Source organism: Protopterus annectens, chromosome 9.part0 (assembly GCF_019279795.1).
Source record: "Protopterus annectens isolate FY-2018-M chromosome 9.part0, PAN1.0, whole genome shotgun sequence".
Lineage (NCBI taxonomy): Eukaryota > Metazoa > Chordata > Ceratodontiformes > Protopteridae > Protopterus > Protopterus annectens.
In genome coordinates this window covers 362,739,180-362,765,930 of record NC_056743.1, presented here as the reverse complement: position 1 = coordinate 362,765,930, position 26,751 = coordinate 362,739,180, and the positions used below count along the sequence as shown (strand labels likewise).

The 26,751-nt window shown below is 41.8% G+C and overlaps 1 protein-coding gene across 1 annotated transcript in view; it reads left to right on the top strand.

Moving 5' to 3' along the window:
- The window catches only part of LOC122811225 (GDNF family receptor alpha-2-like), a 1,551,101-nt gene that overhangs the window by 1,116,300 nt on the left and 408,050 nt on the right, over positions 1 to 26,751 (top strand). The window contains exon 3 of the mRNA XM_044082916.1: positions 5,147 to 5,230. Within this exon, the coding sequence (XP_043938851.1) occupies positions 5,147 to 5,230 (84 nt within the window). The remainder of the gene's footprint in view (positions 1 to 5,146; positions 5,231 to 26,751) is intronic.

Here is a 26,751-nt window from a genome sequence, read left to right as displayed (position 1 = left end):
TTGGCTAGCTAGGGCTTGAACTGTCTCAGTAAAGAATTGGTTAAAACTGTCAGAAACATCTTCAGGGGGTTTATCAATAGTAGCAACAGGGATTAAGGTTGAAGTTTGTCCAGGATGTAGTAGATTATTTTAACCTGCCCAAAACTTCTGAGGGTTATTTTGATTTACTGTCTGTAAATTACAGTAGTATTGTTTTTTCTCTTGTAAAATGGATTTTATAGTTTTGTTCCTGGATTGCCTGTATTTAATGTGATCTTGGAGGTCTTTAGAAGAACGCCATAAAGCCCATGCTTTGTTTCTAAGGGTAATTTTGAGTTTAGACTCTTTAGAAAGCCATGGCACAGTTTTTGCCTTTGTTCATTTTGAATGAACAGGTGCATGCAAATCAAGGATCTCAAGGAATTTGTTGATAAAGTATGCTACTGCTTCCTCTAAGGGGAGATGGTTTAGAATAGACCAATTACATGAGTTTAGTTCTTGTTGGAATTTGGCAGGGTCAAAGTTTTTATCGTTTCTAACCTTTCTGAGTAAGGGTTGTTGGGAATTAATGACTTTGTGCTTAATTACATATGTGAGAAGGTGATCGCTTAGGCCATCAGGGAGGGTACCAGATGTGTACAGTTGGGGGTGACTATTTATGAGTACCCAGTAAAGTATACTTTCTTTTTGGTTGGGTTTACCTATCCTGGTAGGAGTGTATATGATTTGTGTAAATGCATGCAGGTTAATATGGGTGATTGGGGATTCTGAGGAACAGGTGCCCCAGTCTATGTTAAAGTCTCCAAGTAGTAGGGTTTCTTGGGGGTAGTGACATGATAGCCAGTGCAGGATATCTTCAAGTGTAGATATATTGTTACCTGGGGGAGTGTACATGCAGATGATATTAATGCATTTATTTTTATTAAGTTGCAATTTGGTGGCAAGAATCTCTGAGTTATTAATCTGAGGTGGTTGTATTACAACTATGGTGACATTCAACTCAGATTTATAGAGTACAGCTACTCCACCCCCTTCCTGGAAGCACAATCCAGCCTGTGTATGTTGTACCCAGGTGGTAACACTTCATTGTCTGTAGTGTTAGGTTTTAACCAGGTTTCAGATAAACAGAGAATCTCAGGGGAGTGGACATCCAGAAGTGCATGCAATTCATGTACCTTGTTATTAATGCTTCTAATATTGAGATGACAGGCTAGGAGAGAGTTAGTTGGCCTATTAATTGTAGGTTTGTAGCTTAGATTGCAAGTAGAGGGGGTATGTGTATCTGAAGTGGGTGGGTCAGGGTTGGGGTGAATATCACCACCAAGTATTAGGTTAAGTCTATACTTGGTGATGAACTTCAGAAATTTGTTTATTGGTTTGTGGTAGTGTTTGGATCTAGAGCTAATGTGCCTGGGGTTGAGATGTTGATAGACTGAACAAGATGCTGGATAGGATCTGGTACGGTAAGTATGGTTGAAGGTGGAAGGATTTACAGCTGGGGGGGGGGGATAGTATGGCCTTTTGGGACCTGAAATCCCGTGAGAAACTGGTTTTCATACAAGGTAAGGAGGTATGGTGTGAACAAGAGGGGTAGTAAAGAGGAGTATATCATTATCTGTGATTCAGCTAGTGAGTTAAGGAACTGTATTACCTGGTGATGCAACACCAGAAGAAAGAGTGGTGAGGTAAAGGTACTGGAAGGGGATGGGAGAATGCCAGATGAAAGCTAATAGGTGCTGTTAAAATGTAGGTAGAATAATGGGGGTGGGAGGAATTATCCCAGATGAAAGCAGATAGGATACTAAATCATACTAATAAGCAAATAAATTAAGACAAAAGCTGTACTATAACAATTTTCAGAATAATAGTAAACACAACCCCAAAAAATTCTGGACAGCCATTAAAGAAATCTTGCATCACAGACAAAAAATTAAACTCTAACCTGTCTCCCAAAAACTCACCACTAGAAACCGCAGTGCAATTCAACTCTTATTTCATTGAAAGTATAGCATCTCTAAGCAGGGGCTCCCCAACGTCTAATCCTAAACCTGCCAGCAGCCACATACCACCACATCCACTTTCACCTTCAAACCTCTGCTCACATCCTCTATAAAACTACTCTTAAACAAACTCAAACCATGTTCTACTTCAGCTGATGACCCTCCAAGCAAGTACCTTAAAATAGCAGCTAATAGCATTGCCTATATTATCTCAATCCTTATAAATAAGCAGCAAAAAACAATAAGAATTAATACAGCTTAAACCATAAATTTAACTGTAGAGCAGGAAAGATACTCATAATTGAGAATAACTGCCCCTCCCTTGTCTCCTGGTCTAACAGTCAGTTCCTTATTGGCCATTAATTCATGAAGAGCTTGTCTTTGTTCCTTTGTTAAGTTATAAAAACTTTATGAATGTCATGAGTTCATATGTTCAGAAAATTATCTTTCACATACATTCAAGAATACATCCATTACAGGATGCACCGGAGGTTTAAATGAACTAGGTTTTCTCAAAGTATTGGATATGCCATGCCCATCTTCCTTATACAGAAGTTTGAGTAATGTATTTCTATCAAACAGTCTAAGCTCGAATATGACATCACTCAGTTTAGAAGATGCTACAGGAACAAATGATAGTCCTTTACTCAGCAGTCTAATTTCATTTTCATCAAAGACATAGTTCGATAAGCTGTATACCAATTGGTTCTGGTTACATTCTAAGTCGATATCTTTCTCCTTCTGCGCCCTCTGCTGAGAGATCTTTGCCTGTTGAGTTTTCTTCTTTCTTTTATGGGTAGCGGAGGCATGGAAAAAAAGGAGTCAGACGTTGTTCCTTTAGGTTTAGCACCTAGTGAATCATAGTGTGGAGCATGTATTTCTGCTTGAACAACAAGTGTGTTTTCCTCTTTAGCACGTTAAACATCTGTCAACATGTGGTCAACAACCGCTGCTTCTCCTTACTTCTTCTCCTTTTCAGTTGGTAATACATTCACAGACGTTTTAGGTGCACCTGTTGACTTAGCCTCTTTACTGTTGCTGACAGGTATTGTCTATACTCATACCATGCTGTTAAGGTGCACCTGTTGACTTGCCTCTTTACTGCTGCTGACAGGTATTGTCTATACTCATACCATGCTGTTAAGGTGCACCTGTTGACTTAGCCTCTTTACTGCTGCTGACAGGTATTGTCTATACTCATACCATGCTGTTAAGGTGCACCTGTTGACTTGCCTCTTTACTGCTGCTGACAGGTATTGTCTATACTCATACCATGCTGTTAAGGTGCACCTGTTGACTTGCCTCTTTACTGCTGCTGACAGGTATTGTCTATACTCATACCATGCTGTTAAGGTGCACCTGTTGACTTGCCTCTTTACTGCTGCTGACAGGTATTGTCTGTACTCATACCATGCTGTTAAGGTGCACCTGTTGACTTGCCTCTTTACTGCTGCTGACAGGTATTGTCTATACTCATACCATGCTGTTAAGGTGCACCTGTTGACTTGCCTCTTTACTGCTGCTGATAGGTATTGTCTATACTCATACCATGCTGTTAAGGTGCACCTGTTGACTTGCCTCTTTACTGCTGCTGACAGGTATTGTCTATACTCATACCATGCTGTTAAGGTGCACCTGTTGACTTGCCTCTTTACTGCTGCTGACAGGTATTGTCTATACTCATACCATGTTGTTAAGGTGCACCTGTTGACTTGCCTCTTTACTGCTGCTGACAGGTATTGTCTGTACTCATACCATGTTGTTAAGGTGCACCTGTTGACTTGCCTCTTTACTGCTGCTGACAGGTATTGTCTATACTCATACCATGTTGTTAAGGTGCACCTGTTGACTTGCCTCTTTACTGCTGCTGACAGGTATTGTCTATACTCATACCATGCTGTTAAGGTGCACCTGTTGACTTGCCTCTTTACTGCTGCTGACAGGTATTGTCTGTACTCATACCATGTTGTTAAGGTGCACCTGTTGACTTGCCTCTTTACTGCTGCTGACAGGTATTGTCTATACTCATACCATGCTGTTAAGGTGCACCTGTTGACTTGCCTCTTTACTGCTGCTGACAGGTATTGTCTATACTCATACCATGCTGTTAAGGCCTGGAACATCCATCAGTTCAACACCCTCCCTCCCATCCTTCAAAGCCATTATGAAAGACTTCCCAGTGCCAAAAGCTGTCTCTGTTCTTGCTCAACACTCTGATAACTATATCCCTAAATGTGAACAAATACCACTTCATCCTTTACACCTCCTTACTCTCTTTTCTTCACTCACTTCCTTACTTCTATCAGTTTCTCCCCCATGGCTTTACCATAAGCCAAGTTGTCTCTCACTTCATATCGCAATTTCTGTTTGTATTATAACTTTCCTTTAATTTATCTGTAAACTGGCTAACATTTCTCTTTATATTAAATCATTGTCATATAACTTGAATCTATTCTTAACCAATTGTTTTCATATTATGTCTAACTTGGTATAGCTTTTTAAACTGTAGATCTTTTCTATTATTTTAATGATTGCAAAATGTTTTGCAATATTTTGGAATTTTTCAACCTGGGCCTCTCCTGAAAATGGGCTTCTACGCAGTCAGGGGCTTTCCTGGTAATAAAATGTTAATAAATAAACAATAAATAAAATACAGTCATGTAAAGACAATAGAAGTAAATACAATACTAACAAGGCCCGACCTATCAGCATTAATAACCTAATACATTAAATAGAGCATTTTTAGGATTAACTTCCAAGCAAAATGTGTCTGGAGGTCTCCATCACTATGTCTAGATAAATGCAGTTTATGCTTGAGTTGTATTTGATGGATCCCTTGTATGTTTGAAATTCTGGAACATTAAACATCTGATCATCGAAGACCAGAGGACTGAAGTTCTTAAATATTGAACCTTGTGAATGGAGATTGCTGTACAGTGTGGGAATTGGAACTTTACTGTTCACTTCTTTGTAGTGCGATCTTGGAGTTCATTTTATGTATGATAGCTATTGTACCAATGTGCAGTAATGATTGTTTCCACATTACTTCTGTATTAAGAATGTATATTTTCCTTCATTTTATGTATGATAGCCATTGTACCAATGTGCAGTAATGATTGTTTCCACATTACTTCTGTATTAAGAATGCATATTTTCCTTTATTTTAGGAGAAGAGTTCTATGAGACATCACCATATGAACCTGTAACATTTCGACTTTCTGACATATTTCGGCTTGCTTCAATCATTTCAGGTAAAAAAAGTCAAAAGGAAATTAAACTTTTTCTGTAGTTTTCTAATATATATTTCCTATTTTGAGGCAGTAACCCTTGCAGTTCCCCAATTTATGCACAGTAGAATGACGTTGTGTAGCACTGTTTCCATGGGGTGACTCACGAGTTAATAATAAACAGTAGTAAATGCTGTGACTGGAAGGCATCACTATATATGTTTATCTGTTTCTTATCCAGATAAACATTTTAGGATCAAATACCTCTTTTCAGAGTTGAGCAAGGAGCATTTTCTGGTTAAGTACCTTGCTTAGACTCGGACAATATGCAAACGGTAACTGTAGCAATTAAACCCGTAACTACTCTTTGAACCTTCCTCGTAGCTCATAGCCTTAATTGTATGATTTATACTGCCAGTGCATTAGGTTACAATGTTTCCATTGTACCTTGCTTCTGTTGTAATAAGCAGACAGTTCGGCAGTGTGTCATTTGTTGATGTGTAGTTTTTAGTCTTTCCTTCAAGTGCACTTACACAAAAGAGATTAATTTCCTCGATGAAGAGCACATTGGCTGTGTACATCAGTGTAGGTTGATTGGGTACATTCCATTTATTTACACTGCTAAGGGACATGTTTTTTTGGAAGATTAGGAGGCAGAGAGGTTAGGGAGTTTGTCAAGGGTGCCCTCAGGCAGGTGCAAGGGAAGCACTTGAACCCCCCTGAAACTGGCTGGCCGGAAGATTAATTTTCTTTTAATAAAAACAACAACAAAAAATACATTGCTTTTTTTACGCCCTTTGCTTCCAGTTGCACAGATGCTTCTACTTCTGTGCGACTGATGGTTTATGTCTTCATCTTCATCGCCTATGTGGAATTTGAATTCCAAAGGACATTTGGACTGCAGATGAAGGTACAAGTGAGAGGTAGGTTTGTCTGTGTGTGTAAGTGTTTGAGGTGTGTGTGTGTAAAAGGTAAGTATGTCTCTGTGTGTGTGTTGGTTTGTAAGAGGGAGGTAGGGGTGTGTGTGTAAGTAAATGGGTTAGGAGTGTGTGTAAAGGGGGGTCATACCTTACAATTACTATTTTCACAGAATGTTTACATTTTTGCCTTAGATTTTTGGTCTGTTTCTCGTAACAATTCTGTTATGTTTTTTTTTTTTTTTGGACAAATCACTGGGATGAGCTAAGGATTAAAGTTACTAAATAATGACATGTTTGAGTTTCAGACTTCACATCCTTTAGAAAATTCATTCTGACACAAATTCTGTTCTTCTAGCAGGTATGGTGTGTGTGTGTGTGTGTGTGTGTGTGTGTGTGTGTGTGTGTGTGTGTGTGTGTGTGTGTGTGTGTGTAGAGGGAGGTAGCATTTCCCTCAGCTGGCCAGATTTTTGCAGAATGTCCAGATTTTGCCACATATTCCTCCTAAAAAGGATTGAACTTACTAAATAATAACAGACATTTGAGTTTTAGGTCATATACTTTAGAAAAATGCATACTAACATGAATCCTGTTATTCTAGCAATTTTCTAAGTTCATGAGAGCAATATTTATAATCTGTCCCTATTTATTTTAGGCTTTGTCCAGGTTTCTTGCACTAAGAGATTGAGGTGTGTGTGTGAGAGGGAAATGCCCTAGTTAAGAGTTAGCAGGTGGGATTTATTTTCAAGTACATTTTCAAGGAATTGTGAGCCTCAAGAGAAGAGAGGTTTACTCCTGCTCATGCTAAGTCTGCTTAACATGTGCAACTGTTTCGTTTAGCAAATGGTATCACTATTGTGGTATACAATTTTAAAGCAGTGTTAGTAGCACAGCAGGTAACATACTTGCATCTTGATGTAGAGGGCTGTAGGTTCTACTACCATAGTATATAGATTTGTATTTTAAGGGGGTGGGTTTCTGCATTCCTGAGGATGTCCTCCTTTGGATGAGATGCCTAGTAACTATGAATCTCTTTTTCAGCTTGCCACCATTCCCTATTGCAATAAACCAGCTTACCATGTTTTAAATGTAACACAAGCAATTTATTCTTCAAGGGCAGCAGGCACTGAATTTGTAGATGAAACATTGAAATATAAAGTTGTTTGCTAGCAACAACCTCTTCATTAGTTTCAGATCACTTTAATGTGGAATTATTCAGATAACTTTTATTTCTGTAGAGATTATACATATTTATTGACATTGGTGGATTGTAATGACAGAAATTTAAGTGGCCTTTTATGGTTGAAATGTTCTGAATTGGGCAGTTTGTCATTATTGGTTCATACTGTATGTTTACTTTCACTGTTTACTGGAAAACTGTTAAAAATTATACATTTAAAACACACTTTAACAAGTGTTGCTGTATTATATTCAATTATCGAATGCCTCGTAAGGCAGATCACCCACCACATTTTGTTACATTGTAACATAACTGCAATACTGAATTTGTACTCCTCAGTGTCATGAGTAAGCAGTTTAAATAAGAGAACATCATTTTACATAAAACGTAGGTTAAAAAGCTGCTTTACTTTCTGATTTGTAAAGCTTTTTCTCCCATTTAAATTAGCTTTGTCTGTGAGCAGTGTGCAACTACTTATGTCCAATCTGCCAGTGGTCAGCAGTGCGTCTCCTCATTGCCTGACAAACACAAGGTATGAAAAAGTTAACAATTTTTATGGTAGTCTGTGAAAGAGGCATGCAAACAGTTTAAAACCTCCTGGTTTTCAGTATAGGTGACATAACTATTATACTACATAACTGGTCAGTCTTTGATTAAGCTGAGGTATTGATATTTGTATGCTGATTGTAGTAAAATCATTCGCCTCAGTAGCAGGGTGAAATATTTCAAGTGTTTGCTTGCACTTAGGTGACACATATGCTGAAGGTGTTCAAAGGATGCAAAGAGTGTGCCATGTTTTAGCTGTGACAGACATGCTCAGAAAAATCTCCTTTCATAAAAAAAAACACCAATCCTTCAGTATGGACACCATCCACAAACTCATAAACAGGATTAAGCAGTTTGTAAAGGGCTCTTTAAACCTTGTGGGTTTATAAGAGACTCCCACTGTTTTAAATGATGAGACAGTAACTTGTACCATGCTAGGGCTCGGGGAGAGTTGTGAGATTTAGCCTCTAAATATATGCTTCCAGTGAGGTCCAAACAGAAAATAACATGGATTAAGAAAAGGTATAAGCATACAAGTTCTGATCTTGAATACCTAATCCTAACTGTGAAAAGATCTACAGCAAAATGGGCTGACAGGTTCTTTCTGTTATGCAGACACAGGTGATGACAAACATAGTAATTTTGTTATACTGCCTGGTGTCCTGCACCTCTTCTAGTAGCTCAAAATGTAAAATTAGTCCGAGAGTGGCTAGCATCCTACCCATTAATGAAGGCTTTAGTTTGTACCACCCATGGAAACATAAGAATACTGTGCCACCTAATGGCCAACACACTGTGGTGTATATAATAAAGGGTTGTTGCGATTCAAAGACAAGCACACTACCTGGACAGCTTAGTCAGCATGCATGTTGTAAATCAAGCACATACCAGTAGAAAGCAGCCAGGCCTCTGAAGTTTTGTTGAGTTGCCAAGCTTTCTATTGGCATATGCAACAACTCCTACTGTCACAGCTGCAAATCACACATTTAGTTCTCTACAAACCTCCTGCCTGCCCCTCCCTTTCTTGACTTGTATCCTATTATACTCCTAACCATCCCCTTCGTAGCTCCAATCAACATCTCCTTGACATCTACAAACACAACAAAAACATAGGCAAAATCCTATATAACTACTCAGTGTCCCAGTCCTGGAATAAACTCCCTGTTTATGTAAAAGGTATGTCACACCCCAAACATTTCAAAAAAGACCTAAAACTCTCCCTAGTAAACACAGGGCTCTGCCCCCCCCCCCATCTACACCCTACCCCCACACCCACACATGACTCTGCCCCTGTCTACACCCTACTTAACCCCTCACACCCACACATGGCTCTGCACCTATTCACATCCTACCTAACCCCCACATCCACACATGGCTCTGCCCCTGTCTACATCTTACCTAACCCCCCACACCAATACATGACTGTGCCCCTGTCTACACCCTACCTAACCCCCCACACCCACACATGGCTCTGCTCCCATCTACACCCTACCTAACACTACACACCCACACATGGCTCTGCCCCCGTCTACACCATACCTAACCACCCACATCCACACATGGCTCTGCCCCTGTCTACACCCTACCTAACCACCCACACCCACACATGGCTCTGCCACTGTCTAAACCCTACCTAACCCGCCACACCCACACATGGCTCTGCACCTGTCCACATCCTAACTAATCCCCCACATCCACACATGGCTCTGCCCCCATCTACACCCTACCTAACCCCCCACACCCACACATGGCTCAGCTCCCATGTACACCCTACCTAATCCCCACACACGGCTCTGCTCCCATCTGCACTCTACCTAACCCCCCACACCATGCATGTGTTTGTTTTTTGTAATCTTTATAATATATATTTACATCTCAAAGTGCTTATTCCTCTCTGTACTCTTCTTTTCTAGACCTAACACCACTCTTAAGTATTCAACTGCGGTACCACCTTTATCATTCTTATAAGAAAAGTGCAGTCCGGGTCTGAACTGTCTGCAAACAGCTAAAGTTGACTTTGAGTATGTGTCTACCTGTTTGAGCCAATATTCATTTTCCCCTGGAGAGCACTCTGCTTTGGCTTGTAAGCAGCCCCCCCCCCCCCCACACACACACACACACACACACACTCATCTTCCACTTTATCTCTTATTCCCTTCTGTAGCAAATAATATCCATAACTGATCAATACTGTGTGTTTGTTAATTTAAACTGAGACCACAGTAGCCTACTGATACAAGGTTATCCTGTTTTTCCACCTGATAAATGGTTAAGAAATGACTTACGGTTTCAGAGCAGTCCTTGGTCAATTGTGATTGTTTCTTAAACACAAACTTGTCTTTGCCTTGGCTCATTAGCAGCAGTACAAAGAACTGCCTGCTCACACCCTTGTTCTCCCCTCCCCCTTTCCTGTTTATTACCTTAAGACAATCCCAAAGTTAATAAATATTAGCTGTGGCAGGCACCATTTCTAAAACTACAACCACCCTTGTCACTATCATATGTTCATTTATCAGTTAACTCTGTTACCTGATTGTTTCCAGCCCCCTCATAAGAGCAACTAACAGGATCTCAACCCGCTTCACTCCCCACCCTGCCCCCTATTCCCTCCCGCCCCCAGTGGTCCCACCTTTATTACACTCACAAACCCCTCCCATCTTTCCAATAGCCAACCACAGCATTAACCCAACACTACCTCTTCCATCTTCCCACAACTATCACACCTCCTCAACTAACATGTACAAGCATAACTTACCTATGCTCACTGCATGCACTCTCCCTGCATATCTTACATCCTACCAAAGCTCCATCATTCCCCCACTCAACCACTACCACTGTACTACTACTCACACCACCACTCATGTCTCACCCTCACTCAGCTCCCCTCCCACCAACTCAAGAACAATCCGTATGCACCCACCACATTTCCTACCAACTATATTACTCAAACATAAAGCATCCCTACAACTTAACATAGTAACCCTCCCACCATACATATTACCCACAGAGCACAATCATAAAGTTTCCCTTATAAACAAACAAATTCAAAAACTGAGAAAACTAACCTCATGCATATCAAAACTAGCCCTAAGTGGAGACATCCACCCCAACCCTGGCCCTACCATCTCCAACCCCAATCCTCATAATCAGACTAGAAGCCACAACTTCTCCCATATTACAGCCAATAGAAAGCCAAGTGACTTCCTTCTACTAAGCCTAAATATTAGAAGTATATCCAACAAAGTCCATAAACTCCATGCCACCAGAGACTTGTACTCCCCAGATATAATCATCCTGACAGAAACCTGGCTAAAACCTCACATTACCAGTGAGCAAATACTCCCTACAGGTTATGGCATACTAAGAGTAGACTAGCTAAACAAGAAAGGAGGCGGTGTAGCTATAATATTTAAACAGCATCTAAACATCCAGATCTTAAAACCATCAGCTCCATAAATAGTCAATGAAGAAGTAATATATATCAACCTCAAAGTAAATCAAAACAAAACCATCAACATAACTGGATGTTACTTCCCACCTGGCCAAAACATCCCTCCACTAGAAAACCTTCTCAGCTGGTCTACCCACCATCTCCCCCAAGAAACTATCATTTTAGGTGATTTCAATATTGACTGGCAATCCTGTTCTGGCAACCATCCAACCCATCATGTAAACCTTCATGGCTTCACCCAACTAGACCAGTCACCAACCAGGATAAATAAAAACTCCAGCAAGCACACTACCCTGGATTGGATACTAGTCAGTAAGAGCCCCCAGTCATATATAACAGGCTGCTTATCAGATAGCCTCAGTTATCACTCCCCAACATTCCTACTCAAAAAATACCTATACCAAGCTAAACCTGTCATCTACCGTCAAATACGTAAAAAACTAAACTTTAACCCACTCACATTCATCTCATCCCTCAAAGAATGTAACTGGCATCCTCTAAAGTACCTCAGCCTTGATGACGCGGTTGAATTTTTTAATACTACCTTCCTGAGCATCCTTAACTCACTACAGCCGAGTGACTTCTCCAGGCATTTCTGCAGTTACCTCCTATTGCCCCTCTAGGCGTCAAATATTGCCTTATGATATTTGCATTAATAATTCCAAAACCATGCTACATACAAAGAATCAGAATGTTTTATCTTGAAGTATACATGATGGCAAGCACAATTGTATTGCTATATCACCTCTGTCAGTAACTATTTGTTAGAACTCAAAGGTGATAACTTCATTTTTAAAGGCTGAAGCCACATCCACTGGGAGTTAAAGGTACACATTCCAAAGGGCTGTACTGGAGGGAATGAGTTAATTACCATGCCCCCATAAGACTTTCCAGAATCAAATCACAACCCTCCCCATGGCTACAGAAAACCACTAAGTTAGAAATGAAAAACAGGGATAAAGCCTGGGAGCACTGGCACAAAACCAAAACCCCCTCAACTAGACAGAAATTTCTAGAACTACACAATAAGAGTCAAAAAGCTAATAAAACAGGACAAATTCCAATACTACCAGTCTGCCCTAGTCTCCTCCCAACACAGCCCCAAACAATTCTGTTCCTCCATAAACTCCATCCTCCACCCAGGTAAAGTCAGTACCCCTCCTAATATCCCTCACTCCTCAGAAAATATTGCTACCTCATTCAACACACACTTCACACAAACCATACTATCACTAGCTAAACAACACAACCCCTCTCCCCTCCAACCCACACCTTCAACTAGTAATCTCCCCACTGCCTTCTCTTTTTCTCCTGTACCTACCTCCAACATAACAAGGGATAGATTCCCTTCACAGAGACTTCCCTTATTATGGAACAGGGTCCTGATCTACATAAGACAGAGGCCCTCACTATCACTCTTCAAGAGGAACCTTGATGAGTGGATGGGTAACAGAAAGTTCACACCGGGGATCACAGCAACAGCACTACTAGATAGGGGCCAAGGGTACTAGCTGCTAGTACAAGGGTCTAGGGAACTACTAAATGGCCGGTGAATACCACACAATGTGGCTGGGCTAATATATGCCTTCGGGCAGATAGCCCAGTACCAACCTATGAACCTATGAACCTATAAAAACTCTTAACTAAACTTAAGCCCACCAAATTAGCAAAAGACTACCTCCCAAGTGAATACCTACAAATCGTAGCTGATGCTCTGGCCTACCCAGTATCCATCTTGATTAACCGATCTCTGTCAGAAAGTTATGTTCCCACACTGTGGAAAGTATCACATATAATTCCACTTCACAAAGGCAGACCCTCCACAGAGCTAACCAATTACCGCCCCATAGCTATTCTCTCTCCACTCTCCAAAATACTGGAGAGATGCATACACTCTCAGGTCTCAGACTACCTCCTCACTAACAACCTCCTTTCCAATACTCAGCATGGTTTCTGACCAAACCATAGCACCACCACTGCCTTATTCTCCTTTACTAACACTATCCTTCAGCATAAAAACAATGACTATCTCTCCTCTGCTACTTTCCTAGACCTATCTAAAGCATTTGACATGGTCCCACACAAACAACTTATCTCTGTCCTCAATAACCTATCCTTCTCACAATCAGTCACCAACTGGTTTCAGAGTTACCTGTCTGACCGCCAACAATCCGTTGTATGGCAGAATGACATATCTCCCCAACTACCTGTCTCCATAGGGGTTCCCCAAGGATCCATCCTTGGACCCCTACTCTTCTCTGTTTTCACCAATAATCTAACCTCTGCCACCAAACATGGCACACTCATACAATACGCAGATGACTCAACCATCATCTGCTCAGCCCAGTCCCTACCCAGACTACAAAAAGTCACACAGGAAGCCTTTTTCTCTGTTGAAACTTGGTTATCTGATGCCCAATTAATACTCAACCCAAACAAAACTAAACTACTCATCTTCCAACCCACCAAACATACTCAAAACAACTCTCACTTTAACATCACAGCAAAAGACAACACCACTATATACCCAAATGAACACACCAAATTGCTAGAAGTGGAAATAGACAATAAACTAAAATTTGACATTCACATATCCATGACCATAAAAAAGTCCACAAAAAACTAGGAGCATTATACAGAAATAAGCAACTTCTCACCAAAGCAGCAAAGATTTCAGTAGCAATTTCCCACGTTATCTCCACCCTACTTTATGCCTCTCCAATATATACCAACCTAAGGCAATGCAATCTAAACAAGCTAGAGACCTGCTACAACAAAATCGCCAAATTCGCCACAGGGACATCCTACCGTAGTCACCACTGTCTCTCACTTGCTGAACTGGGCTGGCTTGAACTCCCTCACCTCCTTCAGTGGTATCAACTCTCACTTGCCCACAAACTAGTAAACCATCCACTAAATGTCCCATCCCTCCAGAATCTACTCCAGCCCTGTCGCACCACCAGACCACTAAGATCCAGCAACAAAAATCACTTGCAGATCACTAAAGCCAATAACTCTGCTGGTGAAGCACTATTCTCTTGCACCATAGCCAAATTATGGAACTCACTCCCACCCACAATTACCTCCATACCATCATGCACCCACTTCAAAACCTTACTAAAAGCGCACCTAAAAACATGCTGGCTATGCACTTGCAACTCCCACTCTAATATCACCCACCCCATCCAACCACTACCTTTCTTTCCACTCCACTAACTACCTTGATTATAGCAAGCTCAGATGCTCATAAGCCTAGTACTTATTATACAGCAGGAACTTCTTATTGCAACATTTGTTAATGTCTGTTATGTACTTCACAGATAAAGATTCTAGTTGTCTACTATGTTCTTCATCTGTAAATATGTTGTAAGTAATTGCTATGTAAATTGTTAATCTCTATGTAATCCAATGTAACTACTGTCTGTTTATCTTAACTGTGGAGCTTTTCTCCCCGGGCCTCCACTGAAAATGGACCTACGACCAGTCAGACACTCCCGGTCAACAAATATAAATAAATAAATAAATAAACCCCCCACACCCACACATGGCTCTGCCCCATCTACACCCTACCTAACTCTCCACACCTACATATGGCTCTGCTCCCATCTACACCCTACCTAACCCCCCCACACCCACACATGGCTCTGCTCCCATCTAAACCCTACCTAACCCCCCCATACCCACACACGGCTCTGCTCCCATCTACACCCTACCTAACCCCCCACACCCACACATGGCTCTGCTCCCATCTACACCCTACCTAACCCCCCACACCCACACATGGCTCTGCTCCCATCTACACCCTACCTAACCCCCCACACCCACAAATGGCACTGCTCCCATCTACACCCTACCTAACCCCCCACACCCACACATGGCTCTGCTCCCATCTACATTCTACCTAACCCCCCATAACCACACATGGCTCTGCTCCCATCTACACCCTACCTAACCCCCTACACCCACACATGACTCTGCTCCCATCTAAACCCACCTAACCCCCCACACCCACACATGGCTCTGCTCCCATCTACACCCTACCTAACCCCCCACACTCACACATGGTTCTGCTCCCATCTACACCCTACCTAACCCCCCACACCCATACATGGCTCTGCTCCCATCTAGACCCTACCTACCCCCCACACCCACACATGGCTCTGCTCCCATCTACACCCTACCTAACCCCCCACACCCACACATGGCTCTGCTCCCATCTACACCCTACCTAACCCCCCACACCCACACATGGCTCTGCTCCCATCTACACCCTACCTAACCCCCCACACCCTCTGTTTCCAACCTCTATCTTTTTCTCCTCATGTCTTCTTACTGGGGTAACTACCTTTTCACCTCTTCTCTTTAGTAATGATATGATGCCACACTTTTAAGTGCAGCAACACTCTATACATATATGTATATTTTATATGTTATTACAGTTTTTGGATCCACAATCTGTGTAAGTATCCTTATACCTAATAGACTTGTATCTACTCTAGCACATTTATCAAACTCTGTATTTTTCACTTTTGTACACTCTGCTTCACTACTTTGCAAGTGATTTCTCTGTCTTATGTAACTGCTTAGTACTGCCTTATGGCACCTTCTCTTAATTTTTTGTATGACTATGTACTGATCTTTTTGTTTGTGTTACTATGGAGATTTTCTCCTTGGGTCTCCACTGAAAATGGGTTTCTGGCCCAGTTGGGGTCACCTGGTTAACAAATGGCAAATAAATAAATAAATGAGTATGCTGGGTAATAGCATTACTAACCTATTTTACGAGGAAGAGCAAACTAGGATAGAAATTAGGGACCGTCTGCAAAACTAGAACATACTAAAGATTTCTGCAAATCAAAAGCTGTATACCTCTCTCTCACTTCTTTTATACTGTATTGATATACTATGCAAGTTTGGGGACATAATCATTTTCTGCATTCTCTTCTTTATACTTAAGCTGTCACTATACAATGAAATTATTTAAGAAAGGTAAGCAATTGCTTTCTTAAATAATACATTGCATAACAGTAGTAATCCTGGCATGTGTGTGGTTCTCATTTTATTTATCCATAACTGACTTTTTTGATCACTTCAGCTTCACCCTCCTGATCAAACCACAGCAAGCACAGGTAAACTCTGTCACACCTCCTCCTAGTATTGGTTTATTGCTAAAGTTATGTCAAGGTACCTCAGACTGTTAGGGCTCCATGAAAGGCAAAATATGTTACCTGACATTCTAACGGAGTGGGCAGCATCAATAGCTACAAATATCTCCAGTTTGTTAGCATTAAGCCTCTGTTTGGAAATTCTAGTAGTCTTTGAAGCAAGCTGTGCACATTAAGAATGTCTATGATAGGAATCTTTTAAGGACAAAAGCATTATCTCCTGTGCTAGTTGTATGGAGTGCCATGCATCTGTTTAGAAAGTATCGTAGCCACTGACAGTGGTTCTGCTGAGAGAGAGAGAGACACCCCCTCTAGATAAGCCCATTCTCGCAGTTAAAGTACCTGAGCCTCCTGACCAGTAGTCAGGGCTTTATCTCTCTCTAGAACTGACAGAGGTTCTTCATGTTGAAGGTTCTCTCTGGACTATTGCACTTTTATCTCTCTCTAGAACTGACAGAGGTTTTTCATGTTGAAGGTTCTCCCTGGACTACTGTATTTTTATCTCTCTTTAGAACTGACAGAGGTTCTTTATGTAGCCATTTTTCCCTGGACTCTTGCACTTTTATCTCTCTCTCTAGAACTGACAGAGGTTCTTCATGTTGAAAGTTCTCCCTGCACTATTGCACTTTTATCTCTCTCTAGAACTGACACAGGTTCTTCATGTTGAAGGTTCTCCCTGGACTATTGCACTTTTATCTCTGTCTAGAACTGGCAGAGTTTCTTCATGTAGAAAGTTTTCCCTGGACTATTGCACTTTTATCTCTCTCTCTCTAGAACTGGCAGATGTTCTTCATGTAGAAAGTTTTCCCTGGACTATTGCACTTTTATCTCTCTCTAGAACTGGCAGAGGTTCTTCATATAGACTTTTTCCCCTGGACTCTTGCAGTTTTATCTCTCTCTCTCTAGAACTGACAGAGGTTCTTCATGTTAAAGGTTCTCCCTGGACTATTGCACTTTTATCTCTCTCTAAAACTGGCAGAGGTTCTTCATGTAGACATTTTTCCCTGGACTCTTGCAGTTTTATCTCTCTCTCTAGAACTGGTAGAGGTTCTTCATGTTGAAAGTTCTCCCTGCACTATTGCACTTTTATCTCTCTGTAGAACTGGCAGAGGTTCTTCATGTTAAAGGTTCTCCCTGGACTATTGCACTTTTATCTCTCTCTAGAACTGGCAGAGGTTCTTCATGTAGACATTTTTCCCTGGACTCTTGCAGTTTTATCTCTCTCTCTAGAACTGATAGAGGTTCTTCATGTTGAAAGTTCTCCCTGCACTATTGCACTTTTATCTCTCTGTAGAACTGACAGAGGTTCTTCATGTTGAAAGTTCTCCCTGGACTATTGCACTTTTATCTCTCTCTAGAACTGGCAGAGGTTCTTCATATAGACTTTTTCCCCTGGACTCTTGCAGTTTTATCTCTCTCTCTCTAGAACTGACAGAGGTTCTTCATGTTAAAGGTTCTCCCTGGACTATTGCACTTTTATCTCTCTCTAAAACTGGCAGAGGTTCTTCATGTAGACATTTTTCCCTGGACTCTTGCAGTTTTATCTCTCTCTCTAGAACTGGTAGAGGTTCTTCATGTTGAAAGTTCTCCCTGCACTATTGCACTTTTATCTCTCTGTAGAACTGGCAGAGGTTCTTCATGTTAAAGGTTCTCCCTGGACTATTGCACTTTTATCTCTCTCTAGAACTGGCAGAGGTTCTTCATGTAGACATTTTTCCCTGGACTCTTGCAGTTTTATCTCTCTCTCTAGAACTGATAGAGGTTCTTCATGTTGAAAGTTCTCCCTGCACTATTGCACTTTTATCTCTCTCTAGAACTGACAGAGGTTTTTCATGTTGAAGGTTCTCCCTGGACTACTGTATTTTTATCTCTCTCTCTCTAGAACTGGCACATGTTCTTCATGTAGAAAGTTTTCCCTGGACTATTGCACTTTTATCTCTCTCTAGAACTGGCAGAGGTTCTTCATATAGACTTTTTCCCCTGGACTCTTGCAGTTTTATCTCTCTCTCTCTAGAACTGACAGAGGTTCTTCATGTTAAAGGTTCTCCTGGACTATTGCACTTTTATCTCTCTCTAAAACTGGCAGAGGTTCTTCATGTAGACATTTTTCCCTGGACTCTTGCAGTTTTATCTCTCTCTCTAGAACTGGTAGCGGTTCTTCATGTTGAAAGTTCTCCCTGCACTATTGCACTTTTATCTCTCTGTAGAACTGGCAGAGGTTCTTCATGTTAAAGGTTCTCCCTGGACTATTGCACTTTTATCTCTCTCTAGAACTGGCAGAGGTTCTTCATGTAGACATTTTTCCCTGGACTCTTGCAGTTTTATCTCTCTCTCTAGAACTGATAGAGGTTCTTCATGTTGAAAGTTCTCCCTGCACTATTGCACTTTTATCTCTCTGTAGAACTGACAGAGGTTCTTCATGTTGAAAGTTCTCCTGGACTATTGCACTTTTATCTCTCTCTAAAACTGGCAGAGGTTCTTCATGTAGACATTTTTCCCTGGACTCTTGCAGTTTTATCTCTCTCTCTAGAACTGGTAGAGGTTCTTCATGTTGAAAGTTCTCCCTGCACTATTGCACTTTTATCTCTCTCTAGAACTGGCAGAGGTTCTTCATGTTGAAGGTTCTCCCTGGACTATTGCACTTTTATCTCTCTCTCTCGAATTGGCAGAGGTTCTTCGTATTGAAATTTCTCCTTGGACTATTGCATGACGCAAAATACTGGGATCATAGTAGGTCAGGCTCAGCTGCCCTTTTTCCAGTTTCATTATTTGCAGAAACATGTCCCTTCCAGCAGTATTATGCTTCTGAACACAATTTGCTTGCATGATTCTTATGCCTTTCTTCATCTCCTTTTACTTTTTTCTGATGATGACATCTACATAATCTGTAGAATTTGGCCACTGTACATAGATTTATTTTAACTGCAGTTTAAGTGATTCTCAGCCTACTATAACTGGGAGACTTCCAGCCGGTTTCAGTGAAAGGTAACATTCTATGCCTTGCTTATTCATTCTGATCAAGTCTGGGTTTCTCAAAATTGTAACCCCATAGGCTGCTTTTGTATTATTATTGTTTAGGATGGGTAAACTTTAAAGGTAGTTGAACAATAATGAATGAAAAGCAGACAAATTGAGGCCAAGCAGAGAGCCCTTGTTTCATGGGCAATAGAAAACAAGGAAAGTGGTCACCAGTGCCCTGAGGCAAAAACAATAAGACTGTAAATGAAGCTGAAAGTCATCTAAGATAAGAGAAAAGGAAAGTTTATATATTACCCATCTGGGAGAATGGAGAAACAGCAGTTAGTCTGGAGACCAAACAGCAGGAAATTTAGAAAGGAAAGACCACTTTTTACTCTAACCAACTGTTTGAAGCATCAAAAGAAAAGAAAGGTGAAACAAAGGAAAAGGTAGCAAAGGTGGCAGTACAGCAGAAAACTGTTATTAGCTCTATGCTTTATGAAAGCAGAAAACAGTTAAAAGCTGCATGCTTTATATGAGCAGAAAACTGGTACAAGCTGTATGCTTTATCAGATGCATTTTGTCTGCAAAAATAAACAGGCAAAAGACATGGCAGGCAGATAACACATTGAGGTAATTATTTTTCAAAGTAAATTAGAGAATTATGGGCAGAAACTGATATAAAAGTATTAAGAAAAATAATGCAAGGCAATGTAGTGGTAGAAAATAAAAATGATCGAAAATAAGAACAATTTATGCAAGTAGCATCATATTTAGCCTACATATGGACTGGGCAATATGTATATTAGGGATGCAGAAATGAGACAGAATAAATGGATAAGGGCAAGTGGGCTAAGAAGAGTGGCAAAGCCAAGGGTGATTGTTGTAGTAGGCCAGCAGTTTGCCTGAGGGACTTCGGGGTGCAAAGCCAAGGGTGATTGGTTTAGTAGGCCAGCAGTTTGCCTGAGGGACTTCAGGGCAACAGAAGATGTAAGGGGTTACAGAAGAATAGGAGATACTTCATGGAAAGAATGCAGAAGACTGAGATGAAGGGTAGAGCGGGAATGTAGCAGGACACCAAAACAAGATGGAGGTAGAAAAGACAAGAAGGGAAAATGGCAAAAGAGGAATGTAGATGGACAGAGCTCATCAGATGATTCTGGTAAGTGCTGTAGCACAGATTAAGTTGAAAGGAGAAAGTGGGAAATCCTGCTATGAAAGAGAGACAGGGAGAAGGAAGTCATGCTGCAGATAGTGGTGCAGACAGCAGTGACAAGTTATAAAGGGAAGAAGGGGGGGTGGAGCCCAAAACACAATGAGAGCAAAAGGGAAATGGTCAGGGAGGGAACACAGGGCAAAAAGGAGAAAACAGTAAAAAAGATTTGTGGGAAGAATGCAGGGGGTTGAAAAGGGAACAAGTGTAGCACAAGGACTGTGAACATCATCAAAGAGAAGGGGAGACAGAGTGAGAAGGGTTTGTGGTATTTATTTACAATTTGAGAAGGGTTTGTAGTATTTATTTACAATTTCTTAAGCAGGTTAATGAGCGGGTCTAGTGACCCTTTTCAGACATGACCTGAAGTGCAGACATGATGCAACACCTTAAAACTGTACCTACTTGGACGTAAATGCAAATCATGCATGTTATCACATAATATCACAAACAATGATCTAGTTATATGCAAGATGTAATTATACAGTTAAATGTTTAAAATGATTTACAATTTTGAGCAAAATGTAACGAAAATGTAAGAGAGGTTATAGATAGCAGTAGTAGACATGTGAGGCAGAATCTGAAGGAGGGACAATATGAGAAAATGAGTGCAGAGAGACAGAGCGCAGAAGCTGGATGACTCAAAGCTCATACAACAGGATGATTGTTTATCTAGAACAGGTGGCTAAGGTAGAAGAAGGTGGCAAACCTGGAGCACTGATACAGTTTGATAGGGCCCAGACTAGCCAGGGAGATAGGATGATAAACTGGATCATAGAATGAGAGATGGCAGTAGAACAAAGGTAATTACATTCATAGAAATCTAAACTGGCCAGGACCAGACTAGAAGATTCCGAGTACCAGGACAGACGCAGAGCAGAAACTATGTGACATCTTGGATCAAGAGGTTGAGCCAAAAATGGGGGGGGGGTCTACTAGAAGAAATAGAATTCTGGATGTTGTCTTAAGGTAAAGTAACTCATCAACACGAAGGTAAAGGTATGATTAACCAACAGTGATCATGCCACTGTGTACTGAAATTAGATAAAAGAGTGTAGGAATGTAAGGGCAAAAACTATAGTATGGCATGTTACAGCAGTCAGTTAGATGGAGATGGGGAAGCTATAGTATGGCATGTTACAGCAGTCGCTTAGAAGGAGATGGGGAACCTATAGAATGGCATGTTACAGCAGTCGCTTAGAAGGAGATGGGGAAGCTATAGTATGGCATGTTACAGCAGTGGCTTAGAAGGAGATGGGGAAGCTATAGTATGGCATGTTACAGCAGTCTCTTACAGGGAGATGGGGAACCTATAGTATGGCATGTTACAGCAGTCGCTTAGAAGGAGATGGGGAAGCTATAGTATGGCATGTTACAGCAGTCGCTTAGAAGGAGATGGGGAAGCTATAGTATGGCATGTTACAGCAGTGGTTTAGAAGGAGATGGGGAAGCTATAGTATGGCATGTTACAGCAGTGGCTTAGAAGGAGATGGGGAAGCTATAGTATGGCATGTTACAGCAGTGGCTTAGATGGAGATAGGGAAGCTATAGTATGGCATGTTACAGCAGTCACTTAGAAGGAGATGTGGAAGCTATAGTATGGCATGTTACAGCAGTGGCTTAGAAGGAGATGGGGAAGCTATAGTATGGCATGTTACAGCAGTGACTTAGAAGGAGATGGGTAAGCTATAGTATGGCATGTTACAGCAGTGGCTTAGAAGGAGATGGGGAAGCTATAGTATGGCATGTTACAGCAGTGGCTTAGATGGAGATAGGGAAGCTATAGTATGGCATGTTACAGCAGTGGCTTAGAAGGAGATGGGGAAGCTATAGTATGGCATGTTACAGCAGTGGCTTAGATGGAGATAGGGGAACTATAGGATGGCATGTTACAGCAGTGGCTTATAAGGAGATGGGTAAGCTATAGTATGGCAAGTTACAGCAGTCGCTTAGAAGGAGATGGGGAAGCTATAGTATGGCATGTTACAGCAGTGGCTTAGAAGGAGATGGGGAAGCTATAGTATGGCATGTTACAGCAGTCACTTAGAAGGAGATGAGAAAGCTATAGTATGGCATGTTACAGCAGTGGCTTAGAAGGAGATTGGAAGCTATAGTATGGCATGTTACAGCAGTCGCTTAGAAGGTGATAGGGAAGCTATAGTATGGCATGTTACAGCAGTCGCTTAGAAGGAGATGGGGAAGCTATAGTATGGCATGTTACAGCAGTGGCTTAGAAGGAGATGGGGAAGCTATAGTATGGCATGTTACAGCAGTGGCTTAGAAGGAGATGGGAAAGCTATAGTATATCATGTTACAGCAGGCGCTTAGAAGGAGATGGGAAAGCTATAGTATGGCATGTTACTGCAGCGGCATAAAAGTAGATGGGTAGCTATAGTATGGCATGTTACAGCAGTGGCTTAGAAGGAGATGGGGAAGCTATAGTATGGCATGTTACAGCAGTGGCTTAGATGGAGATAGGGAAGCTATAGTATGGCATGTTACAGCAGTGGCTTAGAAGGAGATGGGGAAGCTATAGTATGGCATGTTACAGCAGTCGCTTAGAAGGAGATGGGGAAGCTATAGTATGGCATGTTACAGCAGTGGCTTAGAAGGAGATGGAGAAGCTATAGTATGGCATGTTACAGCAGTGGCTTAGAAGGAGATAGGGAAGCTATAGTATGGCATGTTACAGCAGTTGCTTAGAAGGAGATAGGGAAGCTATAGTATGGCATGTTACAGCAGTGGCTTAGAAGGAGATGGGGAAGCTATAGTATGGCATGTTACAGCAGTGGCTTAGAAGGAGATGGGAAGCTATAGTATGGCATGTTACAGCAGTCGCTTAGAAGGAGATGGCAAGCTATAGTTTGGCATGTTACAGCAGTCGTTTAGAAGGAGATGGGAAGCTATAGTATGGCATGTTACAGCAGTGGCTTAGAAGGAGATGGGAAGCTATAGTATGGCATGTTACAGCAGTGGCTTAGACGGATATGGGAAGCTATAGTATGGCATGTTACAGCAGTCACTTAGAAGGAGATGGGGAAGCTATAGTATGGCATGTTACAGCAGTGGCTTAGAAGGAGATGGGGAAGCTATAGTATGGCATGTTACAGCAGTCACTTAGAAGGAGATGGGGAAGCTATAGTATGGCATGTTACAGCAGTGGCTTAGAAGGAGATGGGGAAGCTATAGTATGGCATGTTACAGCAGTGGCTTAGAAGGAGATGGGGAAGCTATAGTATGGCATGTTACAGCAGTGGCTTAGAAGGAGATGGGGAAACTATAGAATGGCATGTTACAGCAGTCGCTTATAAGGAGATGGTGAAGCTATAGAATGGCATGTTACAGCAGTGGCTTAGAAGGAGATGGGGAAGCTATAGTATGGCATGTTACAGCAGTCGCTTAGAAGGTGATGGGGAAGCTATAGTATGGCATGTTACAGAAGTGGCTTAGAAGGAGATGGGGAAGCTATAGTATGGCATGTTACAGCAGTGGCTTAGATGGAGATGGGGAAGCTATAGTATGGCATGTTACAGCAGTCACTTAGAAGGAGATGGGGAAGCTATAGTATGGCATGTTACAGCAGTGGCTTAGAAGGAGATGGGGAAGCTATAGTATGGCATGTTACAGCAGTGGCTTAGAAGGAGATGGGGAAGCTATAGTATGGCATGTTACAGCAGTGACTTAGAAGTAGATGGGAAGCTGTAGTATAGCATGTTACAGCAGTGGCTTAGAAGGAGATGGGGAAGCTATAGTATGGCATGTTACAGCAGTGGCTTAGAAGGAGATGGGGAAGCTATAGTATGGCATGTTACAGCAGTGGCTTAGAAGGAGATGGGGAAGCTATAGTATGGCATGTTACAGCAGTGGCTTAGAAGGAGATGGGAAGCTATAGTATGGCATGTTACAGCAGTGGCTTAGATGGAGATGGGGAAGCTATAGTATGGCATGTTACAGCAGTAGCTTAGAAGGAGATGGGGAAGCAATATTATGGCATGTTACAGCAGTGGCGTAGATGGAGATGGGGAAGCTATAGTATTGCATGTTACAGCAGTCGCATATAAGGAAATGGGGAAGTTATAGTATGGCATGTTACAGCTGTGGCTTAGAAGGAGATGGGGAAGCTATGTATAGCATGTTACAGCAGTCGCTTAGAAGGAGATGGGGAAGCTATGTATAGCATGTTACAACATTCGCTTAGAAGGAGATGGGAAGCTATAGTATGGCATGTTACAGCAGGGGCTTAGAAGGAAATGGGGAAGCTATAAGAAGGCATGTTAAGGAAGTGGCCTAGAAGGAGATTGGGAAGCTATAGTATGGCATGTTACAGCAGTCGCTTAAAAGTAGATGTTGATGCTATAGTATGGCATGTTACAGCAGTGGCTTAGAAGGAGATGGGGAAGCTATAGTATGGCATGTTACAGCAGTGGCTTAGAAGGAGATGGGGAAGCTATAGTATGGCATGTTACAGCAGTGGCTTAGAAGGAGATGGGGAAGCTATAGTATGGCATGTTACAGCAGTCACTTAGAAGGAGATGAGAAAGCTATAGTATGGCATGTTACAGCAGTGGCTTAGAAGGAGATGGGGAAGCTATAGTATGGCATGTTACAGCAGTGGCTTAGAAGGAGATGGGGAAGCTATAGTATGGCATGTTACAGCAGTGGCTTAGAAGGAGATGGAGAAGCTATAGTATGGCATGTTACAGCAGTCGCTTAGAAGGAGATGGGAAGCTATAGTATGGCATGTTACAGCAGTGGCTTAGAAGGAGATGGGGAAGCTATATTATGGCATGTTACAGCAGTGGCTTAGATGGAGATAGGGAAGCTATAGTATGGCATGTTACAGCAGTCGCTTAGAAGGAGATGGGAAGCTATAGTATGGCATGTTACAGCAGTGGCTTAGAAGGAGATGGGGAAGCTATAGTATGGCATGTTACAGCAGTGGCTTAGAAGGAGATGGGGAAGCTATAGTATGGCATGTTACAGCAGTGGCTTAGAAGGAGATGGGGAAGCTATAGTATGGCATGTTACAGCAGTGGCTTAGAAGGAGATGGGCAAGCCATAGTATGGCATGTTACAGCAGTCACTTAGAAGGAGATGAGAAAGCTATAGTATGGCATGTTACAGCAGTGGCTTAGAAGGAGATGGGGAAACTATAGAATGGCATCTTACAGCAGTGGCTTAGATGGAGATAGGGAAGCTATAGTATGGCATGTTACAGCAGTCGCTTAGAAGGAGATGGGGAAGCTATAGTATGGCATGTTACAGCAGTCGCTTAGAAGGAGATGGGGAAGCTATAGTATGGCATGTTACAGCAGTGGCTTAGAAGGAGATGGGGAAGCTATAGTATGGCATGTTACAGCAGTGGCTTAGAAGGAGATGGGGAAGCTATAGTATGGCATGTTACAGCAGTCACTTAGAAGGAGATGGGGAAGCTATAGTATGGCATGTTACAACAGTCGCTTAGAAAAAGATGGGGGAAGCTATAGTATGGCATGTTACAGCAGTGGCTTAGAAGGAGATAGGGAAGCTATAGTATGGCATGTTACAGCAGTGGCTTAGAAGGAGATGGGGAAGCTATAGTATGGCATGTTACAGCAGTGGCTTAGAAGGAGATGGGGAAGCTATAGTATGGCATGTTACAGCAGTGGCTTAGATGGAGTTAGGGAAGCTATAGTATGGAATGTTACAGCAGTGGCTTAGATGGAGATAGGAAAGCTATAGTATGGAATGTTACAGCAGTGGCTTAGAAGGAGATGGGGAAGCTATAGTATGGCATGTTACAGCAGTGGCTTAGAAGGAGATGGGGAAGCTATAGTATGGCATGTTACAGCAGTGGCTTAGAAGGAGATGGGAAAGCTATGGTATGGCATGTTACAGCAGTCACTTAGAAGGAGATGGGGAAGCTATAGTATGGCATGTTACAGCAGTCGCTTAGAAGGAGATGGGGAAGCTATAGTATGGCATGTTACAGCAGTCACTTAGAAGGAGATGGGGAAGCTATAGTATGGCATGTTACAGCAGTGGCTTAGAAGGAGATGGGAAGCTGTAGTATAGCATGTTACAGCAGTGACTTAGAAGGAGATGGGAAGCTATAGTATAGCATGTTACAGCAGTG